This window comes from Cygnus olor, chromosome 16 (genome assembly GCF_009769625.2).
Source record: "Cygnus olor isolate bCygOlo1 chromosome 16, bCygOlo1.pri.v2, whole genome shotgun sequence".
Classification (NCBI taxonomy): domain Eukaryota; kingdom Metazoa; phylum Chordata; class Aves; order Anseriformes; family Anatidae; genus Cygnus; species Cygnus olor.
Genome location: NC_049184.1, coordinates 11,263,100 through 11,286,005, shown reverse-complemented (window position 1 = coordinate 11,286,005; position 22,906 = coordinate 11,263,100). Strand labels below are relative to the sequence as shown.

Here is a 22,906-nt window from a genome sequence, read left to right as displayed (position 1 = left end):
CTTTGAAGCATTTGAAATTTATTTTTTTTGAGATTTTTTGGATAGAATGGCACTGAATTGAAAATTTGATTAAAAACTGGTGTATATATATATATTTGTCATCAATGCTACTGTTAACAAGAGTATGTAGGGAGTTTGAAAATGAAAATGGAAATAGCCATGAAGCTAAAGCACCTGAAACCAGACATAAGCCTTTTTGTTAGTATGATTATCTAAGGAATATATTTGTGCAAGACAACAGTCCTATAGCCTTTTCTAAAGCCTGCACAACAGAATTCCCGAGAGCACTGTGACTTGTATATATCTGCAAGCACTGTGTCTCTTTTTCTCCTGCTTTCTTTACAGATTCAGAATCCAGTAACTTGGAGTGATTCCATCAGAAGAAAATTCCAAAACTTTTGATGGGTTCATTGCAGTAACATTCTTCCTCACTTTTCTCTTTAGACAAAGGAACCTTCCATCTAAACATTACCAGAGTACCTGACTAGTTTCAAGCGCTAGTTTGAATCTCACTGGATCTGACTTCATAATTTAGAAGCTTTGCTGGTGCTTTTCTGAAATGGGAACCTCTACACTAGGAACTCTTAGGCCTTTATTTTGAGGCGTTCATAAAAAGTAGTGTTCCTTCTTAAAAAGTAGAGCATTTTCCATTCATCTTTAGTTTGGGTTAAAGCAGAAATAGTAGCTGAGCTGAATCTCAGGGATGGATGGCAACTTGTCAGGCATACATAGAATCTGTTAAATAGAATAAACTAAGGCTTGTCACACCTCTGTTATTTATGGGATGTTTAAGTAATGGGAGCCTGTTAGTTCAGTGCAATTTTTCAGCCTATAAATTTGAACCAACTGAATATATTCCATTTGAACAAGACTTTTTGCATTCTAAAAGTTTATGTATAGTATGTTTACCATTACTACCTTTATGGATGGTGAGCATGTTTGTTTGTTTTTCCTGTTTATACCCACTGGTGTTACATGAAGCTTTCTGGATTATTTTAAGAGCCTTTCACTCTTTGTGACATAAAAAAGACGGTGATTACACCTTTAATTTGTTATTCAAATTCTAGTTTACAGACAACAAACCATGACATTCTTAAGTTAATCAGAGTGACTGTTTTTTCTCCTTGTAAATCACACATATATATATTTCTTGGTATTTATTGAAGAGATTCTTGAGTGATTTTATCTACTTTGTCTATTTTCACGGTACATTCTGAAGTTTTTATGATAGCATCTCTTCCTCTTTCCTCTCTTTTCCTCTTTTCTCCCAAATTTGAGTAATAATAGTGTACTTCTTTGAGCTCACAATATTTGAATTCTTTGTACTGGGGATTCACTTAAGTAACTCTCCAGTTTGTCTTGGAGCACTAATACTGAACAGAGAAAGAAAGATTTAGACACATTTTTCTTTGATCTTTCTTGTCCCTGTAATATCAAACTAGTGAAACTTGTCAAATAATGATGATATTAACAATTTTCTTGTTAATTAGCTCACTCAGAAGTTTTCTGAGTAACACATTGGTTCTCCTGCTAAGTTTTGAGGTAGGTTAAGAAAATTAATACAATTATGACTAAAAATAATAAAATGTTAAAATGCTTGAACTATAATGCTAGTGCTTGTACTAAGCCTATCGACACATAATTAAGATATTTTTGTAAAAAAATGTTGGATTTTATGTATAGGCTCTCTAGTAAACCTTTCCTAATCTGCTGACAGCTTCTTCCAATGATCAGAAACAGACACTTGCAGCTCATACGATATGTCCGTGTTTCTCATTTAGAAAATATGTGCTAGCAGAAAGGCTATAGGCAGTATAGCACTCAGAATATCCTCTGAGAACAGTGACATTCTTGAATTTCCATCTCTGAAGTTGATTCTAGAAATAAACCTTAATAACTAAGACAATATTAGAGTTATTTTGAGATTCATGTTTTATTTTTACTAAGATAAAATAATTTAACAATATAAAGAAAAAATCTAACAATATAAAAACAATCTACAAGTATATCGTTCTTACTCATCTGTACCACCCTAAACAAATTGGTATTTTTTTGTATTGTTTCTCAGTCAACAAAATACACGATTTACAGGGCCTTGCAATCCACCATGGTCGATGTCATTCATTCTTCAACTATATCCCCATGCTTGCTGACCTCTGAATACAAGGCTTCCTAAGTTAAGCAAGCTGTTACTTCATCTTATCCTCTCATTGTGTGGTATGTAGAAATATAACTGAAGTTTACAGAAGTTTACCATAAAGTGTAGTAAGAAAACGGACTGGTTCACTGTATTTCTGAACTGCAAACTCTGATCACAACCCAGCAGAATAGTATTAATACCATTGTTGTAAAATCTCAGCACTTGGTAAATGACAAGTAAAGCATGAAAAGGAAAATCTTAAACTAATATTCCTGGATTTTTTCCTCACAATCTTGACACCAATTATTTGTGTAATGCTACTGAAAATTCTGTGTTAAGGAGTAATATTGTAACATTTCTAAAAAGGAAAAAATACCTTTCACAGCTCATCCTCTGTTCTGAAAGAGTAGATGTTTTTTCCTAACTTCATTTTTTTTTCTTACATTAGAAGTAGGAATTGGTATAATCATTTGATCGCGATTTTTGTTTTCTGTATGTTATTAAATGTACAAACATAAATCACGGCTAACTGTGAAGTTCCGTATGGACAGTTTCAAGCATGGTCACATTTGTAAGCCATCTGAAAATACAGGAATTGCATGGGACTTAGCACTTAGTTTTACATCTGTTAGCTGTTTTGGCATCCTTTTTCGCATATACATTTATTGTTCTCCTGTAGTATACTAGATCTCCCTATAAGATCTATGTAAGCTAAACTGTGCATAAATAAAGTAAAAGCAATTTCAAATATTCCATGTAAATTTATCCATAAAACCCAAGTATAGAATTTGACTATAGTGTAGAAGTGGAGAGTTTTAATGTTTATCAGTTTAATCAAGTAAGTGAATACACTTGGCCAATTTAAACTATCTAATAATTTATTCACATAGAAACCAGTAAATTTGGGGGTTGATAGCACAGAACTTTTTGTTAAAAAAAAAAAAAAAAACTATGAGAGCTATACCATATAGCTTCTTTACTGTCAATAAAATAACATCATTGCACTTAAATTTAAGATTACAATAAAAACAGAACATGCCAGATTATATTGGTTGGAGCACAATGTGATGATCCTTGTCAGAAGTTATACCACAAGGAAATATTAATAGCTAACATCCATATTCTCCAACTAGAAATCAAGAATATTTGAGTAGATATTGGCATAAAAGGCACAAAACACAAAGCAAAGCATGCTTGTGTCATTTGTCACAAAGAAGCATTGACATTTGTGCAACATGGAGAACGATCAGCATTTTTGCAGACTCTTCCAGTATCACAGACGTTTAGGGAGTGTATCTTCTCCTTAATGCCAGTTTATCACTCCCAGTACAAATGGCAGTGACTACAGAAAAAAGAGAATATAGGAGAGAATACATCCATACCCTTCCAGAAAACCTTAGCTTATATATTGAGGAAGCTGCTGCTACTGTTACTGTGTGTATTTACATAAATACACTGCAGGCTTTTAATAATACAACCTCTGGCAGCTGGCACTTGTGGGCATTATATAAGACTGGTAAGAAGGCTAACAAGGCTAGAAACCCCTCATATATGCAGGTTTACCGTTTGCATTTAAATAAATGATGCCAGCTCCCCGTTTTGTTTCAAATAAGCTTTAAAAAAGTTCCAAGTCCTTGAAATAAAGGACTCTTCAGAAAAGAATGCTGCCTGTTGCACAGAGGAATGGCTTTTCTGATCTTAAGGTGCTTCAGAAATACAGATAAAATATCCATGGTATTTCCTTCCGTAATGGGCCATCATACAGACATCTTATTAGCAGCCTATCTATATTTCTATAACAAGCCTATCTTCATCATCACTACTAGTGTCATCATATTCAACTCTGGTTTGCTTCCTCATCATCTCTAAACCTCTCTTTTTGTATATTTTGGCAGGTGTTGCAGAGTAATTCTTGAACTCGGGAGACCTGAGAGTTACCGAGGGCTTTTTAAAAGTAGAAGTAGCTGTTCTGTGTGTCCTTTCGTAGCTCTCTGACTGCAGGGGGGTTCCATTCTTGTCAGCAGTTCCATGAAGGTGAAGGACTTTTTGAGAAAAGTTTTCCCATTCTCTGTGTTCTACACTGGGTAATTTAGCCGTAGAGACTGACTCAAGAGGAAACTCTGCTTTTGATCCTAATGAACGTGAACATCCAGGTTGGGAACTCGGAGCTGAGTTTTCCGTAGAAGATGAATATGTATTTTCTTCAACTGGGCATTTCTCCTTTCCTGAGGCACGGATCACCAGATCTAATGTACCAAATCTTTGACTCTCTGATTCTACATTTAATACACTTCGCTGGCTTGCCTCTAGATGTAAGGAAAGAGAACCAGCAGTCTCTGAGTTTGTGCTATCAGATTGTTCACCTGTGCCTGTATTTGTAAAATCAAAAGGACAAGACCAAAAAGAAGACGCCATTGAGTCAGTCTGAACATTTGGCTCTGACTCCCCTGGAACTGATTGTTGAAGCACAAGTGGCTGTGTCACTGAACAGCAAATTTCCACAGCACTGCTGACTTGCTGCATGGCTGTATTAACTGTGGATGAAAAGGAATGAGTTGTCACAGATACTTCCAGAGGTGGTATAATGTTCTGAAAAGAGAAATTTGTTCTTGTGTGTTCCCTGATTTGCCCAGAAATGTCCTGTAGAAATTAGGGAAGAAAAAAGTTTACATTTAAAAATTTCAATCCAGAGCAATGCTATCTTTTAAAAGAGTGCAATAATAATCATATTAATTATGTCAGTAGAAAGCATTTACCTCTGCTATAACTCATATCAACTGAGTAATTAAGGATAATGTCAACTGTTATTTATACAACTGTGATTATATTTGCGCTACTGTTTTCCATTACTACAGGCCAAGTTACTCATCCCTCTTTTGATGAGAAAACTTTTTTTTTCTCCCAGTATGTGGGGGAGGTGTAGTAATGGATGTATTTTTTCCTTAGGTGTTCTTTCTTGGTTAGGCGACAAATCGTGCTAATAATTTATGGATAATAGGAATTAGAGATTTCAAGCTACATATGTACTATCTAGGATGATGTTCTTTTCATAAAGGTATTTTAATATGCGTATTGCAAAGATGTTTATGCAAGGTTGGGGGAAAGGTTTGGGATGAGTCTGCAAGAAATACAATGTCTGAGGTGGTGAGATATGTGTAGGAAATAAAAATATTTCATAAGACACATCTTAAGGGTTAGGCTCCTAAATGCTTGTGCTACATCAGGAACCAGTGCTTATGCTGCATAAAAACAGTCTGGTTCTGGAGCTTCTGTCTTCAATTGTGGCAAGTCTAGGGAAAAGTATAACAGTTAGGATAAGTGTAGAATATCTTCCCCGGAAGCTATGCTGGCACTGCATGCAACAGCATTGTTTGCAGCAGGTGTGTCTAAGGCCCCCATCTAAGCTAATGCAGCTACTGGTAGCGTCAAAACCATAGCCACACAGGCTTCCACAAAGGGCTAAAGAAGATCTGTTGTGATGCTTCATATGCATTCTTCCCACTGCTATGTGTCCATTAGCATCCTCCCCACTTTCCTAGTGACAGGTTAACTGTCTCCATCTCAGCATCCTCTGTGCTACATCTACCAGCACCTCCAACAGCAGTGCCAACCAAGACAGCTAGCAAGAGAAATATACTTTCTAAATCATGCAAATGTAATTGTTCTTTTTTAAAAAAGAAAATTCTAACATTAGTATGTTTCCATTATATTTTAACCCCCCAAAATAACTTTTAACACATTTTTAATCAAAATCTGTGAATAGACACAGTACTCTCAACTTGAACTTTAAAACTGCTGAATATAATTCAAGTTTTACCACTATCATTTTTTCTTGTAATAAACAGTCATATAGAGTACAATACCTACTTTTTTATCCACTTTGTCTTTTTGCTTAACATGGTTTAGATTTTCAGTGTAGGAAAATATTCCTGAGTTATTCTTTCCTTCTTTCTTCCTACTGCAAAGCGGCTTGTCTGAGGTGGAACAAGATGAGTCTGTTTGCTGGTGTAGGTAATTTTCTATTGAAAAGAGGTTTGAAGAAACTTTTACTTTGATTGTTATTCCTCCACATGCTAGAATTTACTAAATTTCTCATCGTATCACTGAATTAACTGTCCTGTACTTATTATTTTCTGTAAACTTTTATGCTACACCTGATACATTTTCTCAGCTACTGTATATGTGTCTTTTTTAACGACCACTAAAAAATGTCTTGCAGAGTAATAGCTATTTATATCTGCTGTAAACAAACACCAGGTATTGTCTCTGCTTCAAAGATGGCCATAGAATAAACAACATCTGCATTACTACCACTCCTTTAAATTTGTGGATGGGGGGGCAGAATATGTTGATTGAACCACAGAAAGCAAGTCAACGCACAAAGCATCACACAACAAACACACAATCTTGTTTCAGAAAATGGTAAAGATCTATCTTAAACTGTTTACGTTTCTAATATAAGTTTATTTTGTGTTGTTTCTTTTTAAAATGCCCTCCTAATTGTCAAATTTATTTATGTAAGCATATGTAGGAAAATCATGTGTGAGATGTTTGTCTTTTTACTTGCAGAACATACTGAAAGACAGAAGTGTTTTTGCAGTTCAATGCAAAGCAGATATATATCAGAGATACTGTTAATGTTCATTCTTTTCAAAACCAAACATTCAATACATTCCAAAATATTTAAAGTACTTACCTTGTACTTTTGCCTGAAGAGAATGGCACTTCTTATACTGACTAAATTTACAGGGTTGTGATGAATAGCCCTTTTTCAAAACATCCCACGTTCTGTTTGGAAAACAGTGCCTCTTGCTTAGTCGATTAATTTTCAGCTGAGCATATCCCTGTACATGCCTTCCTCTGTACCTGCATTGCAAATGACATTGAAAGGATAAACAAAAACGTGCCATTTAAAAGCAGCCATGGTAGAATAATACCACAGCATTAGGCAAATTTACTGGGAATTTGGGATCTTACTTCTGTGAAGATGTTAGTTTATGTCAACTCAAAAAATGAGGATTGTAGACAAGAGATCCACAATAATTTTATAAAACTTTTTCTCAGTAGGATTCAGTAACCCTTTGGTTTGCTAAGAGAAAGGGTTTCAGGAATAACAGATCCAGAAACCTTTTTCCTGTAGCTGGAATTTTAAAACAATTTACTTCATAAGTTCTTGAAATACACAAGAATCACCTGAGACTGAGTGGATGTTGACTTTTTTGTTTTTCATTTTGCTTCTCATGTGCAACATATTCATCATTACTAATGAAAAACATATTTCAGTTATTTAGAAAACTCACACTGAATAATCCAACTACTTTGTTTTCTACTCTAGCTAGTTCAGTTAGTCTTAATGATTGGGACTAAATTTCATTGGAAGTTCCCATCCTTATATTGATAGAATCAATCATTTTATATACAGAGTGGTAAGTAAATCTAAAATGTTGTTTAGGTGTTTGGTGTATTCGAAAAATGTGTTACATTTCACAATTAATACTTTGGTGAGTTAGCTACCAATACGGACTGGCTTTCAGGTCTCTGTATTTAATTGAGTCCCTGTACTTATTTGATATAGCCAAATGAATCAATTCTCAGATCATTAGAAAAGAAAGAGAATTTTTAAAAAGCTGAAAAAAGTCCCAGAAGAACGCCACTGGACTGTTTGGGTTACATAGACTCGAGTGTTCTATTTTTGTTCTTATGATCATTTGGAAATGCAGTGTTGTTTGCCAAGCTAGACATGGTGATTAAGTTACTGACACTGATTTGTCCTCAAGGGACAGCTCTGTCTGGTTTTGGTCATGAAATAAGAGGGATGCATGCACGCAATATATGTTTCTTATTGAAGCCATTCATCAGACATTCTGCTGCCCCATATTCTTGAAAGACTAGAGGCTAAATCTTCCACTGATATGAACTCCCATTAAAGTCAGAGGAACTGTGCTGATTGATACAATGTGCCTTTGATATTTGTACTCATATTCATCCTGCTTTGTATTTAAACTGAATGATCCTTTAAACTACAGCTGGCTCTAACTTTAACTTTGTGTTAGAACTTGATATTTATTCTTCTGTGTTCTCTGCTTAATAGAAGTTCAGGATATAGATCTGTGGCTAAAAGGATCTTGCACGCTGCTTTTAACTGTAACAGGAATAAAAACTGAAGTACGTTGATTCCCCTCAAACAAAATGAAATGCTGACAGTTTTGGAAGATATGAATTTCTAAATCATAATGAGAGTCAACTGACCAGTCATCATCTTTCCTTTGTAAATGGGATGGTAATATGGAATGGTAATATTTCATTGGTAATATGTCTGTTCTGCTTACAAAAGTCTGCTCCTGATAGTCAACAATATGTTGATACTTTGATAATTTACCTTTGTGAAACTGCTGCCTTGTGGGAATAGATCTTTCTCAGAGAATTATTTTTCCCCCAGTTTTGACAACATTGAACTTTGAGGCTGGCTTTCTATTTTCTGTGGACTTTATTACACCTATAATAGCAAAATGATGTCTGTATCCAAGGAAGCTGAAAACCATATTCCTTACCATTTTGGGGGGAGTTTAATTTTGTTCTGTTTGTGGCTTCTCTTGAGTTTATTTGTTGCAAGTTTTTCCTTTTTGCAAACTGCTGTTTTCTTCTTTTGCTCTGATGTATTTTTGAAAGCACCACCAGCAGCTGCCGAGCTTAACTGTTGAGAATATTGAAAAAATTGAAAGTATGTGAAAATTGTTAATTACATTAACTGAGATATTAGAAATCTATGCTCTTGTTAAATAGAACTGAATAGCACAATAATTAAATAGTACTACTCTGATTTTTTTCTAGAAGTTTTGTGTTTCTCTAATCACTTTGTCCATCTAATTTTATAAACTAAAGTTTAAACAACTCACTGCTTTTGTTTATCTATACAAAATTAGTGCATGTTCTTTTGTATTTTTATTCCTATATAAAAAACAAGCTTAGTCTTACAGAGCTGTTCTAGGATCTTGATAGACTAGTCTATCTTCATTTCCCTAAAAATGAAAAGCTTTCAAGCTTTAAACACTTATAATGTATTAATGCAATTTGGTTTTGTTGACATTTCAGTTTATCTCCATAATGAGACATCTAGTGTATAGTCTGTCTTTGACTCCAAGTAAAATAAAGTCTTGAGCTTGACTGTCTTATAAGTCCTACTCTAATTCAAATATTAATTTAAAATTAAAACTATGAAATACAAATGCTGTTACAAAAGAATATAAGAAATACCCCTACTGGGACAAAATGAGAAATAGAAATTATAGTCTTAGAATCATAGAATGAATCACAGAATGGTTTGGCTTGGAAGGGACTAGATCCTTAGGGACTAGATCCTTAGGGATCGTCTAGTTCCATCCCTCCACCATGGGCAGTCTTCTGCCTAGACAGCATTCCTACCGAAATTCTCAGTAAATACTCACACAAAAGTATGTATATGACCGAATGAATATGTGACTTATCTTGTAAAGACAGAACTTATAAATTCTGCATCAACAGATACCTGCAAATGTCCATAAACATGTTGTTGGATAATTCTCTTATCTTTCTAATGACAGTATCTTTGTAAGCAAATTACTCCCTTTTGAGAAAAGGAATAGGATTAATAATCCTACCTCCTGTGTCTGTTGTCCTTGAGAAAAGGATGAAACCAGTGTTTTTAAATTCTTGTTTGTTAAGCCATAGGCCACAGTCCTGTTAATATTTTTCATTTTGAAAATAGAAATATCATATGTTGACAGTGTGCATTCATTGCTAGATTCCTTGTCACAGGTGTGCATAGAGGAATAAGCAGAGTCTGCATTTCCCTTCTGCTCAGCAGGCAGAGGAAGGCTTTTGGTTAAACAGCACCATGTTAACCGAGGTTCAGCATTTAGTGATGGGAAGGTGCTCTTGGTGCTTGATACTGTTAAACTTGCAGAGTAGTAAGTCAGGCTATTGTTGGGTAGTGCTGGGAATTCTTTACAGTGAGTGGTGAGAGTGTGGCAATAAAACGTGCCAAAGGAATGGCAAAAATAAGTGGAGCTCTCTGTTGAGCTCTGAGAATGCTCCGTATCCTGCAATACTGGTGACATGTCCTTAAGAATGCCTGGGCTTCCACGTGTGTCCTGTCCTATGGCTGTTAGCTCTGCGTCCTTGCCAGAAGTTCCCCTGTGGCCTGATGCTGTCATCGAAGCATCACTTCCTGAGCAAAGGTGATGTAAAACTTTCTTTTCTTCTTTGATGTCAGCTGATATGAAAAAACCACTTGAATACTTAGAAGTAAAGCATATTTTGTTCTTTGGGGTCTGTGCAGAAGAAGTGGTTATGCTCATCCACTTCTCCTCTGTTTGCCTTTGATAATTTAATTTATTTTTGTTCTGCTTATTTTTCCAAGCCTCTCTCTTAATTTCCTGTTTATAAAATGTGCTGCCTACTGTGGTTAAGATATTTGTTGTTTCTGAATTGACTGGTGAGCAAAATACTGGAGTTTTCAAGTTTGCATGTACGTTACATGTCAGCTCTCCTTTGCTGCCCTTTTGTCTCACTTCAAATTTTAAAGGGAACGAAAGCACATCAGTAGAATGAGAACAGAGTGATCCACTGCCAGAAGAGCAGGGTGGGTTGGTTAAGGTGTCCGTCACAGATGTGCAAGGTGTAATCTTCTGTTCAGGTTTAAACAGAATTGACAGATCTGAGGCTCTCTTGTCTTGTGGCAATTTAAGGATATATTTCGGAGGAAAGGCATTTTTCTGTGGGACCGGAGTTAACTGACCAGATTGCAGATGATGAAGTTTGGAAGGTGCATCGCCAGCGTTGTCACTGAGAAGTGGTATTCCTGTTTTCACAAGACATGTTTTGACATCTTTATCTGTTGCATTGTGCAAGGCTAAAGAATTGCAATCGCTTCCCCTTAATTCAGGCCCCCAAAATCCCACAGATAAAGTTTCTGAGATCCCTGCTGAATTTGAAAGAAGGTTAGAACCACTATAATTAACAGCTTTTGTGGGGAGTCTGGTTGTTTTCATATACTCCACGTTCTCAGCACCTCCAGATGATTCATTAATTCTCATGCTTATTTTTTGCTCCTCTGTTTTACTGGAGAGTTTCACTGGTACTGTAGAAAGACACTGAGTGATAGTGCAACAGATTCTCTCTACTTCATTTACTGCGTTGTTCTCACTACTGGGACTGGAACAGGGCTTTGAAACAATGTTTTCTTGCTTCTCGACTTCAACTTTCAGCTTTTTTCTTTCTGATGGCAAATTCTGGGATTTCCCCGGGGCGTCTCTGTTGTTGTTGCTGCAGTGGACCCACAGGGCCGTCAGGGCATGCTGGCCAGTTTCCTTATTCCTGTTTTGGTTTCCATAATTGTTTGAAGTGCTTTTATAATCTGATTCAAATGTACTGGATTCTTTCCCAGGACTCGATTCTTCCCATTTGCTACTCTGTACCGGCAAGCAGTCGTCCTTCATTCTGCTAGCCTTAAGTTGACACTGAGTATTTTGCAGCCTGAGCTCACAACTGTTTGGAGCTAGTGATGTGTTGTTGCCACCTGTGCATTTTTCTGTGTCGCTGCCACCGAGATCTTGGGAAGTTGTGCTCATAACACTATGTGCACTAGCACCTACTGAATGTGATGTCTCCATTACATAAGTTAAACTGTCTGCAGTTTCCTCTGAGGACACATTCTGTAGGGTATGATTACCATTCGTACAGGTTTCTGATTTAACAGTGTTTAAATCTGTTGTCACAAGGGAGGAAAGACTGTCACTTGGAGAGCTCCTGACGTCTCTTTCCTCAGTAATTTCAGTACTGCTGATGGATTCCTTTGAATCAGGAGTGAAGCCTGTAATCTCATTCCCCCTTTGTTTCATTTTCTTGGCATTTTGACTGCTTTTCATTTTTTGGTAGATTTTCTTAAACGTTTCATCTCCATACATTTGCCATTTTTCTTGAGAGAACATCTTCAGCTTCCTTTGATTGTGTTTCTTATTTTTAGCGCTGACTACTTCTCCAGCCCCAGGCTTTTTACTCGCTTGCAACTCCTCCGAGGGAGGAGGATCAGCCACGTTACTTAGTGGCAAGTCATCCACTGCTGTTTGTCTGACTAGAGCTCGAGGATGGCTATTAGGAAAATCCACCGAATTTGCAACGAGGTTGTTGCTAGGCAGCAAACTAGCAGTGCCTGCAGTTACAGACTGCTTAGTAAGAGAAAGTGGTTTTGAGCAGCCTGCTTTGTCATGTACCATTCTTGTGCCTTCCACAAACGGCAAAGAGTTGCTTCGTGTGACAGGCACAGCATCTATCGTTGTGGAGAACTGGGTGGGGACTGAGTGAAAAAACATCGGCTTGCATTTTTCTAGGGGTGCAAAGGTAGATTTAGCTGAACAAAGAGAAAGGTTCTTTTTCCTATTCACATCAAAAGTTTTGATGTCAAAATGGAAAGAGTCTTTGTATGTGTAAGGCATTGGCAGATCTATGCTCCCCTGTTTAGAAAGGATGGTTTTTCTGGGCCTAACGTTGTCTAACTGAGTATCATCCACCACAATTTTGTTATGAGAAATAAGTTTTGAAATGTGTTCTTCCAGCCTCTTTTTCTCTAGCATCAAGGCTGTAGCTTTCTCAGCTGAGTCTAGCTTTGCACTGCTTCCGGCAGTGCACCTTAAGCTGCTGAAGGCAGTTTCATTTTCCAGTTCAGTGCTGTGTTCATAGAGACTGTGCAGCGGGCTGGAGGACGCCATCTGTTGTTCTGTGCTATCAGAGCGTGACAGATACCCTGAGTCGGTGCTCTCACACTTCTTTAGCTTGCAGTCAAATGGCTTGTAATCCCACTGTTTTTCTGAAGAGGTTGCTTGCTGCCTTTGCAACTGAACGTGCTTATTGGCAGATGGACTTATTTGCTCCTGTATCTTCTTTCTCTGGCACTGACCATTTGGCAAAGCCACTGGAGATGATAAACCTTGAGGTTCTTTTTCAGGAACCCCCTGATCAGTCTTTGAACTAAAGGACTGCTTAGTTCTTTCTGGATTTTCTGAAGCAAGTGATGAATTGCTTGTTGCCGGCACTGAAAGGTCATTAAGTTTCTTAGTGTCTGTTACATCACTGGTCTCCAAAGTCACTTGTTTCATCTTCGTCCCCTTGTCTTCACAGATGCTACCATGTAGTTTGGTGCCTTGATGTGACGTGATGCTCTCTGTTACTTTCTCATTTTGCTCCAATACGCCAGTGTTTTCAGAATCAGAGGGTAGTCTGGTATTGTTGACATGTGTCTGGGTTCTTCTGTGTTTGTACAAATTGCTTTGAGTTTTAAATGCAATACCACAAGTGGTGCATGGAAAGGGCCTCTCTCCTGTGTGAGAGCGAATATGTTTCTCAAGGACACTTGGCTTCAAACAGTCTCGTCCACAGTGTTTACAGATATATTTCCCAGCATTTTTTGTTTTTCCTGGGCTTCCAGTAGGTGCATTTAGAGAAGAATTTGGTGATGATAAAACTGGTAAAGTGCTCACTATGTTTAATGTTAGAGTTTGCCCAAATTGTTTCTGAAAAACTGACTGGGGCTGATCTGTGCCTTCTGAAGGAACGAGTGGATTCAGGATTAAAGGTATGCTACTGCTGTCTAGATTTACACAGCGCCTGCCAGGCACTAACTGACTGTTTGGCTGAAAGCATCCTGGCTGGACGGGCTGATACAGGGGTATAGTGAGGGTTTTTAGATACACAGGTTGAGACAGCGCTTGCTCCTGTTGAGGAATCACACTGTTTTGGCTGAGAGCTGAGGAACCCTGTGCAGGCTGAAGAGAAGAGGTTGGAAGTGGCTGATCTGCTAGTGCAACGGTCACACCAGGATGCTTCTGTGCCTCCATTTCAAAGGTTGTCTGCCAGGTGCTCATGTATCTGTAGGGGAGGGGAAACAAACAAGTAGGAATCTTAATAAATAAAATAAACTAAGCTAATATAAGCTATAGTAAGTATATTTAGCTATAATAAGCTAAATAAAATAAACACTTTTTTATTAGTGTATATAAATAAGTCAACTCTTCGACTGGGAATCTTAGCAAACAAAAATATAACAAATCTTATATACAGGCATTATACAGACTAAAATTACTTCTTTTTCCAATTAAATTGATTCATCTTTAATTTCTTAGCTAGGAATTAAAAAGTTCTGTGTAGTTTAAAGAACATTGAAGAATGTACTTAAAACCTACAGTAAGTACCCAAAATATTAGAAATAAATCTGAGCATCTGATTAGCAAATGTAAGGTCTCACCACAACCACCACCCCAAAAAAAAAATAAAACAGTTTTAATTTTCTGGAATCATATTCCCATTCCCATATTCTTTTCTGCAGCCCAAATTCATTTTGTTTAACGGAAGGTAATACTGTGGTATACTGTTTAGTTTTAGATGTTTTGAATCCCAGCTGAAAACATTTTATAGTCATAGTTTTTTAGGTTAAGTGAAGCCATTCTTATGAAAATCTGTCCACGGTTGGTGCTGGTCCAGACTAATTTTTCTTTTTTTTTTTTTCAACAAAAGAAAATTGTTTTTACTTTTTTCCTTCTCAGAAACAAGCGAGGAAACTAACAAAATAAGCTAGTTGAAAATTATTTTTGGAAGAGCTGATAGAGACATCAGGATAACATCTAATTATAGTTCGGGTGAAAATTAAAAACTAATGTTTGGATGTTTATTCAAATTATTCTTCTTCTATACTCACAACTATGTATTTATTGGCTGTTATGAGTAACAGGCTGTTCTTGTGCAAACAGTCTCCAAAAACAAGACATTTAAAATAACATCATCGGTAGCTTAATGTGAAATCCGCAGTTTGTTGCCTTACTGTATAATCTGTAGCAGTGTTTTGGTACCTTCCTTGGATCTTTCTAATAGTTAACCATTACTGGGAAACATTAAAAAAAAATTTACTCAAAAATATTCTTTGAAATTTGGTCTAGTGCCATATGACGCACAGTATGTTACCATTATTCAAAGCAAAATCTCTGTTGCATGTAGTTAGTGAGAAGCTTGCAAATGATTCATCTCAAGGAGAATTGGCAAACTCAGTGAAATTGTTTTTAAGTATTCCTCAGTTACTGTTGATAGAGCTGGTAAATGGATATAAAACTGGATGAAAATCCAAGAGAAGTTTGACTACTTCATAGCTGAAAATGGTAGCATCTTGCTCACATCACATGAAAAAATGGGAAAATAACTTTGTATTCATGATCAAGTGGAACAGATTAAGGTCAACTGGTTATGTGCTCAATAGTAAATCTAATTAGCATCTTAATGAGTAGCCTGTATTCAGGTACTTTTCGTATGAAATATATGCATCATTGAAACTGAAAGGTAAAGCAACCCTCTTGGTTATCTGTCCTCTGCAAATGAAAAGGTTTTGCATATTAGGATATTGCCTTTAATTCCTCTGATTATGTCATCCTTATGTGTAGCTTGCAATGCAACTGTAAATACTTGTCTCATTGAGCAGTGGAAAACCAGTGTACCAAGCACCTGGTGCCTATTAGTACACCCTCCTAATTCTGCACCACTTCAGGAAGTTCTGTTGCTGGCTGGCAACCCATGCTTCACAGCCAAGGCTTCTTCCAATTTCTCTCCAATCTGCTTTGCTTTTTGCAAGAATTGAAAAAGTGTAGGAAAAAACAGCAATCCAGTCCTTGGAATGTGTTTTCCGTTTTTCCTTCTAGAACAGTCTTTTTTTCTTTCTCATGCATTTTGTCAATCAAACTCACTTATCAAGTGTGGACTTATCTTGTCCACTTTTGAGATTTTCACATGGAACGATCACTTAACTAGTTTTGTCATATATGTATTGTCTATATTGATAAAATAATGTTAAAAGAATATAGTTTATTAAAGGAATTAAGTTATTATCCATATTCTGCTGTGTGGTTAACACTACAGGATAAAAGTGCTCTGATTTGCAAAATGAGGTTACAGACACTTCAAGCCCATTCTAGGGTTTTAAGCTATGTAGTCACCTTCATATCCAACTTAGGTACTGTAAATTTGGCTGATAGGTAGAAGCTATGATGACACAAACACAAGAAATACCAGGCATTGTATAAAGTCTAATATTTGCAGCAAAAGCACAGAGCAGATAAATTGTAACTGTGCTTAATAAAACCAGCAGCAAGTAATAAGACATGAGGTACTCATAACCTAAGCATGCAGTAGTTTTTCCAGGGATGTTGGGGAGACAAAACTCAAAGAAAAGTGAAATCTGAATACCATGTAGCTAGAACATCTAGCAAATAAACCACATCAGACAAAACAGATCATAGTATCTGTGCTCCCCACCTTCCCCTGGATTAGCGTGGAAATGTGGAATTTACACTTCCACCCTGGTAAGCCTGCTCCTGTGTGACAAATTTTGATCCCTCTTTGAAATTTTTGATCCCTCCTGTGCATGCACAGTTGATGGGCACTTCAGGGCCAGACTGTAAATTAGTAGGACTTGTGGTGGACAGATGTTTTTAATATGAATCCTCTAGTTCCAGGGACCAGAATATCTGTGCAATTTCACTTACACTGTTAAGATTTCTGGTGCTCAACAAACAGTATAATCCTGAAAATTGTTTCAGTGTTCTGTAATGTTACACAAGGAAAATACCTAAGTGCTTACCAAATAGTTTTAAGAGTTTAATAATATATTTCTACTGGCTATGGTAGTTTGCTACTTTCTATAGCAAACAGAAGATGTTTTCTTCCTAAGTGAAAGTTGTGTGGCTTGTGTTCTGCTGTGGTAAATAAAATCATATTTTTCACATCTGTTGTTTATATACAGAAAAAGCCACTATATTTCTTTGCGCATTGACAAAAATAGCTTATCTCTAATTCTTCCCCTTGGCTAATTCTAGATAGTTTTTGCTTAGAGTAGAAAAACTTCCTTTGTTGATTATCCCCCGCGTTCTGTTACTGAGCAGCCCCTACATGACTGTCTGAGCTCAACCTCTAGCCTGTAGCATTCAACTACTAATATAAAAACTTGATCCTACTTAGATAAGGAAATGTTTCCAATAAACAAAACGACGAGCAGGATTTGGCCTGTCCAAAACTTTCAAAATTAGTTTCTTAAGCTATCAAAACTGGTCAAGATTCAATTTAAATGCAATTATTTTGTCTCTAGTTTGAATTATACTTTCAGGTAAGCACCATAGGTAGATCTGTGGAACACTGCAAAGTCAAAAAATGGAGCAGTTTCAGATCGGCATAGCAGAATTTGTCTGATTCTGTAAATTGGTAGAAAAAAATCAATGTAAGTCCAATGTGTTCCCTTTCCGTACTCTTCTTAATTCCAAATATATTTTAGAAAATTTGCTTCCTTTTATCAGCACTATTATAATAATCTTGATTATTCTCTTCTCTGATTTCTCTTGATTTTTCTCTTCTGTGTGGCACTATCAACTGCCCATCATTATTAATAAAATTACTAAGTGAACTTGTAACTGCTTATTTCCAGCACTTATATGTAACTTTTTGATACACCATTGAGAGGAGCATCATAGTCCTTAAGTCCAGTGCTCAATTCCCTGTCTTCATCTACAGGTATAGTCTGTAGACATGATAGAGTTAGTTTATTTTTGTAACCATGCAGAAGCAGCTACTCATCACTCTGAACATACATAATGTACTATATTATACTTAAAATATTTGCATTTTAAAAGCTTTTGGTGATCCCTACCTTAAATATAATACCATATAGAAAAGGACTCCTCTTTAGTCTGTAAATAATTTTAGCTTACATACCTTTTATTGAGCCAGGCATTTCAGCAAAAGAAGTCTCATTTCTGTCAATAGTTCATGCAAGCAGAGAGAAACGAGGACAAAGACTTGAAACAGATTCGAAGTAGGAAGTATTTTTTTTACATTGGTTTCACAGTAACAACCTTCAGAAAACAGGAAGAGATGAAGCAAAAGAAAATGAAGTAGCATTTCAATCTGTTCTTATCCTTCATTCACGTAGGAACCTATAAACAGAATCAGCTGCCTTTGAAATATAGACATTTCATACACTGCATTCAATTGCATTATTCAGTGAAATACACTAACACAATGGTAGTTAACAACACAAATATTTTGTTTATACCCTGAAAGGTAATTTGCTTGTAACCTTATATTAAAGACATTTCTTAAAATATGTTGTAAAAGGAAACAATGGAGGAGAGGAATCACTTGCTGTATATGAAATGCTGAGCTCATCCCGTGTGGGTTTTATCCACCAGTGTCTTCTAATGGTGCCCTGCAGTGCAGTAGGAAGCAGTAACCAATAGGCAAAATAGTTCAAGACTATTGAAAGTGTTTAGATCATTCTCGAAATACCTCTCTAAAACTTGTGAAAAGCTGTAGGGAAAACAGGATGGGACATCCTTTTGGGAATTTAAGCTTTGTTTGTGGGTTGACTTCATAAAATGTCCTCAAACAAAGTGGTCAGCCAGGATGGCCTGCGGGGGGACAGCTGTTCATCATGCAAATGCCTTTTTAAAATACGGATTGGGATGGCTACTTCCTTCACTGTTGTTAGACTGGGTAAATCCTGAACTAGAACATGCAAGATTCACTCCTGATAATGTTACAAGATCAGCATATCTGGCCTGTAAAAATTCCTTAGGAACACTGCGTTTTGGAAGATGGAGCTTTTATTCTGTTTACAACTTAACACAATCTGCCCAATTCAATAGCTGCAGCCTGTATCTGCTACCCTAAATTGGATAGTGGTTGAACTGTAATATTTATGATTGTTTGTCCAATATCCACCTTAGTGAAAGCTCTTTCTTTTTAGTAATTCAGTCATTAGACTGATGCTGGAGCTTTACTCATCAGAGAGTTTTGCCTGTTGTTTGGATCACTATCAGGTCTTTTCTGGACCCTATTATAGAAAGCCTCTAATTTTGGAGGTGGAAAAATATTTCTGTCTTCTCATCCTTTCTGTCTTTCTTGCCTGTCATGTAGTTATTCAGGGTCAAAAAAAAAGCTCTTACCTGGGCCCAATATTGATGCCTAAGATACTACTTTGTTCGATCATGCACTGAAATGCTCCCAGTATTAGGTAATGGCACTGCAAACACTTAAAATCTGTGAATCTAGAAAACTACTTGACACTGTGAACTGCTTTACCACAACTCATGCTTCTGATCCTCAGACTCATTCTGTCCCTATGGATAAAAGTAACTGCATGCAGCAACTAGTTTCAGTTCTACTGGGAGATACTTTCCTAAAGCAATGGATTCTCACATGTGAGATCATCTGGAGGATTATTGCCTGCTACAGTCAACCAACAGAGACAGAAAGACAAACATCTTATAAAAGTACACTGCTATGAATCAAATGATACAAACAGACAATCATGGGCATTTTATATAACCAGTCAAAATAGGCATCTCTTCAGTTTTATCACACATCTGAAGTCAATTATATTTTATTCTTCTATGACACTGGTTATTATTTGAAGGTAAGGTGAACTTACTTAAAAAGAACACTTATTTCAAACAGTACTAATAATTCTAGCAATATGCTGGGCCTAGTAACAACTCTAAAACATATAAAAGCTTTTAAAATTCATTATTTAGAACACTCAGTAGCATATCAAATTCTAAATACTAAAATCGCAAACTACTTATCCTGAGAGGCTAAAAGGAAACAATAATTAAATAAAGTTACAACTATAGCAAGTGTCTGAATGGATTTTGCCATTATCACATAGATTTCAGGGTTTAGCAGAAACTATTGAAGCTTGATTTGAAATTTCTGAATTTTAAATAAGTGAGTCTGGAATCAGAATGACACCTCAGAATGTGATGATTCCCATGTATATGGATGAACAGACTGCTGTAATGGCTACAATTTGAACTGTATGTTTAATACGAAGGACTAGTATTACACTGTATTAGTTCTATTTGAAATTAAGTTAATTTTGTTTTCTATTTTTAACCTACTTATTTTTAGGTGTTACCTCCTAAACTGGAATCTCTGTGCAAGATTGCTTATATTCATTTTAGTTCAAAACATTGTCCTGCTCAGGGAAGCCCAATTAACTTTGGTTTGCCAATATACAGCAAAATAGCTATTTTAGCTATGTGCAAAGATAAGCCTACTGTCAGGTACTACACAGTAGGGAGTATGTGGTGCTAACAAACTCACTTCACACTCAATTCAGGTCTTAGTCAGGATTTGAAGAGATAAACCCACATACCATTCTCATGTATTTCTAGGTTCCAAGAATGTGTGGAAAGGGCTCCTTCCCAGGCATCTAAAACCCTGCATCTTTCAAAGATACCCACAGGATTTTAGTCAAAGATGTAATCAACTGAAAGTAACAACAAATATGCTTCCTATACTGATAAACTAATGTATTTCAAAGATCCTATCAACTACATGTTCTTAAGTATTTTACAAACTTAAATGTAAAGAAAGTATCTTACAGGATTGTTAACTATTATTTTTTATTATTATTATTTTTTTTTATGTGGACAATAATGCTGAAAACAGCACACAGTACACAGCATCTTATTGTCAGCATAAGGTACAGATACTGGAATTATCATTTCCAGTTGCTAGACTACCACTGATGGCTAACAGAAGGTGCCAGTGTTTATGAAGAACTCCCATGATTGACTAGACAAAACTTCCATTTAAATACAAGTATAATAAAGGAATAGTGAGCTAAAGAGCCAAAAATAAATTTTGTACAGGTACTTCAAATGCTACTTGTTTAATGGAAAAGAAATGTTTATGAGTTTACTCTAATTCTGGAGCTTTCTAAACCTCAGTTCAAACTTGCAAATGGAACTGATACATTTTCTGATTAGCCCAGAAATGACTGTTAATCTTGTTTTACTTACTTAAAAACTATTTCTGCCTTTGCTCTTTTCTCAGTTTGACTTCATACCTTGAAATGTCTCATAACAGAAGTACTGACTTCACCTTTTCACTTGTTCTTAAGGGATGTATCTGATTTTTACCAGACTGCAAGTTCTCCCAGCAATGTGCAGACTGCTCATAACCTTATTAACAAAGTTGAGAGCCTCAGTTCCATGCAGAATTGGGATGAAATGTGCGATTTCCTAATCTTCTGAAACCCTTATAATCTCTCAGCATTAATGTTTCTTGATCAAATTCTGACTTTGGGAAATCTTCCTATTTGTTAAGAAATCATTGTTCCTGATGTTTTGCCCTGCTTTCTCTATTATAAAAGTACAAAGCACCTAGAAATCACAGTTATCAAACTTTGAAGGTCCAGTACTATATCCTGGGGACAGATATTTTTGATACTTTACTTCCACCACTGCATTACATCAGCTAAATTGTATTATTTTTGTAAACCCTATCCCAGAAAACAGTATTAAAACATTTTAAGAATGTGATCTGTAACACCTTTCCTTCACTCTAGAATAGAATGTTTTGATCATTTTTAAATATACAGCTTTCTGTCTTTTTGATTCTCCTTTTTGTGAATATCCACAAATGAAAACATTCAAAAGGCTTAAATCAATAATAATATTGTCAGCTAAAGTTTTAGTGTATAAATAAGTGTTGCTTTGGCCCTTTTGATCTCTTCATGCAATTAGTATCAGAGAATATTTCCTATTCTACTTCTCGTGCTTCTACTCTTACCAGCTCCACTCAGAAGAAATGCTTCTAGTTTATTATGTCCTTATTATATCTTTATTTCAAATGTACACTTTTCTCAAAAAAAAAAATCTAATACATCTGTTGGTTTTGTAACACTTTTGGTGGCTTCACAATGAAAAAAACTAGGAATGTTAGTGCTTAAAAAATCTAAAAACCTCAAAGAATTTCCATTTTTTTTGTCCTTTCATCAAATTTGCTTCTGTGAATTTCTCTGGTTAGGAAAGAGTTAAGAACCTCCAGCCAGCAGTCTCTAATCAACAGGTTGCTCTAACAGAAAAATAATAACCCTTATCCATCTTTTAAAGTTTAGGAGGTTGGACTAATGGTGAAAAAATACTGATTAAAGCCCTCTTAAAAACAGAAGTGGGGCCAGTACTAAAATACTCTGTGTTTTACTAAAAAATCCTTCTTGTTCCTAAGTGAAAGAACCATTACATTAAAACAATCACAACTTAAAAAATTATCTCCTCCTATCTAGAATTTCATTATATCTCTAGCTATATAAAATGACAACAAAACACTTGCTAACCTTTAGGTGGCCAATTCACAGGCAGGTGGAAAGGTTCAGGTCTCTCTGGAATAGCGTTGAAACAAAAGAAGCATCCTGTTTTCTTTTTTCAGTCTCTTTCTCTTCTCTTTTTTTTTAAGCATTTGAAAATTGAAGGGTGGGTGGTGGGGTGTGTGCAAAGAGGGGAGGGGGCGAAGTCAGCCCACGCTTGGTGTGGGAAGAGTTTTAATGGCCGATGCTGGTAATATGGTTTGCCTGCTACAGTGTCTGCACTACTGCAGCTCTGTGTGTGGGCGTAAAGAAATGACACGACTGGGTTTCAAACCATTACACTGAAGATTTGCAAACAGTTAAAAAAAAAAAAAAAAACACAAACCCATCAGGCACAAATGAAAAATTATTACTTTTTTCTTTTATCTTTTTTTCTGAGTTGTTTTTATTATTATTATTACTGTTATTATTTATTAACTTAATAGATGTAATCCAGTCAGGTTTCCTCCTCGGCCTCTAAAATATTAAAGGTAAAATAAGTATTTAAGAAGGTTATTTTGTTTTGTGTAGTGTGAACATTTTGTTGTCATTTTTGCTGCTATTCTTTT

The 22,906-nt window shown here is 36.1% G+C and overlaps 1 protein-coding gene across 2 annotated transcripts; it reads right to left on the bottom strand.

The window, feature by feature from the left end:
- Positions 1 to 1,910: 1,910 nt before the first annotated feature.
- ZNF831 (zinc finger protein 831) lies at positions 1,911 to 22,695 on the bottom strand. Of its 2 annotated transcripts, none has more exons than XM_040575422.1 (7): positions 22,329 to 22,695; positions 17,918 to 18,057; positions 9,778 to 14,041; positions 8,692 to 8,834; positions 6,837 to 7,006; positions 6,008 to 6,159; positions 1,911 to 4,780 (listed from the first exon to the last, which is right to left on the bottom strand). In XM_040575422.1, exons 3-7 carry the CDS (start codon positions 14,035 to 14,037, stop codon positions 3,926 to 3,928), a joined length of 5,580 nt encoding a protein of 1,859 aa, XP_040431356.1. In that variant the 5' UTR covers positions 14,038 to 14,041; positions 17,918 to 18,057; positions 22,329 to 22,695; the 3' UTR covers positions 1,911 to 3,925. The 2 variants fall into 2 exon arrangements, with proteins under 2 accessions (XP_040431356.1, XP_040431357.1); XM_040575423.1 differs by having other exon boundaries at positions 1,928 to 4,780; positions 17,918 to 17,958.
- Positions 22,696 to 22,906: the final 211 nt, after the last annotated feature.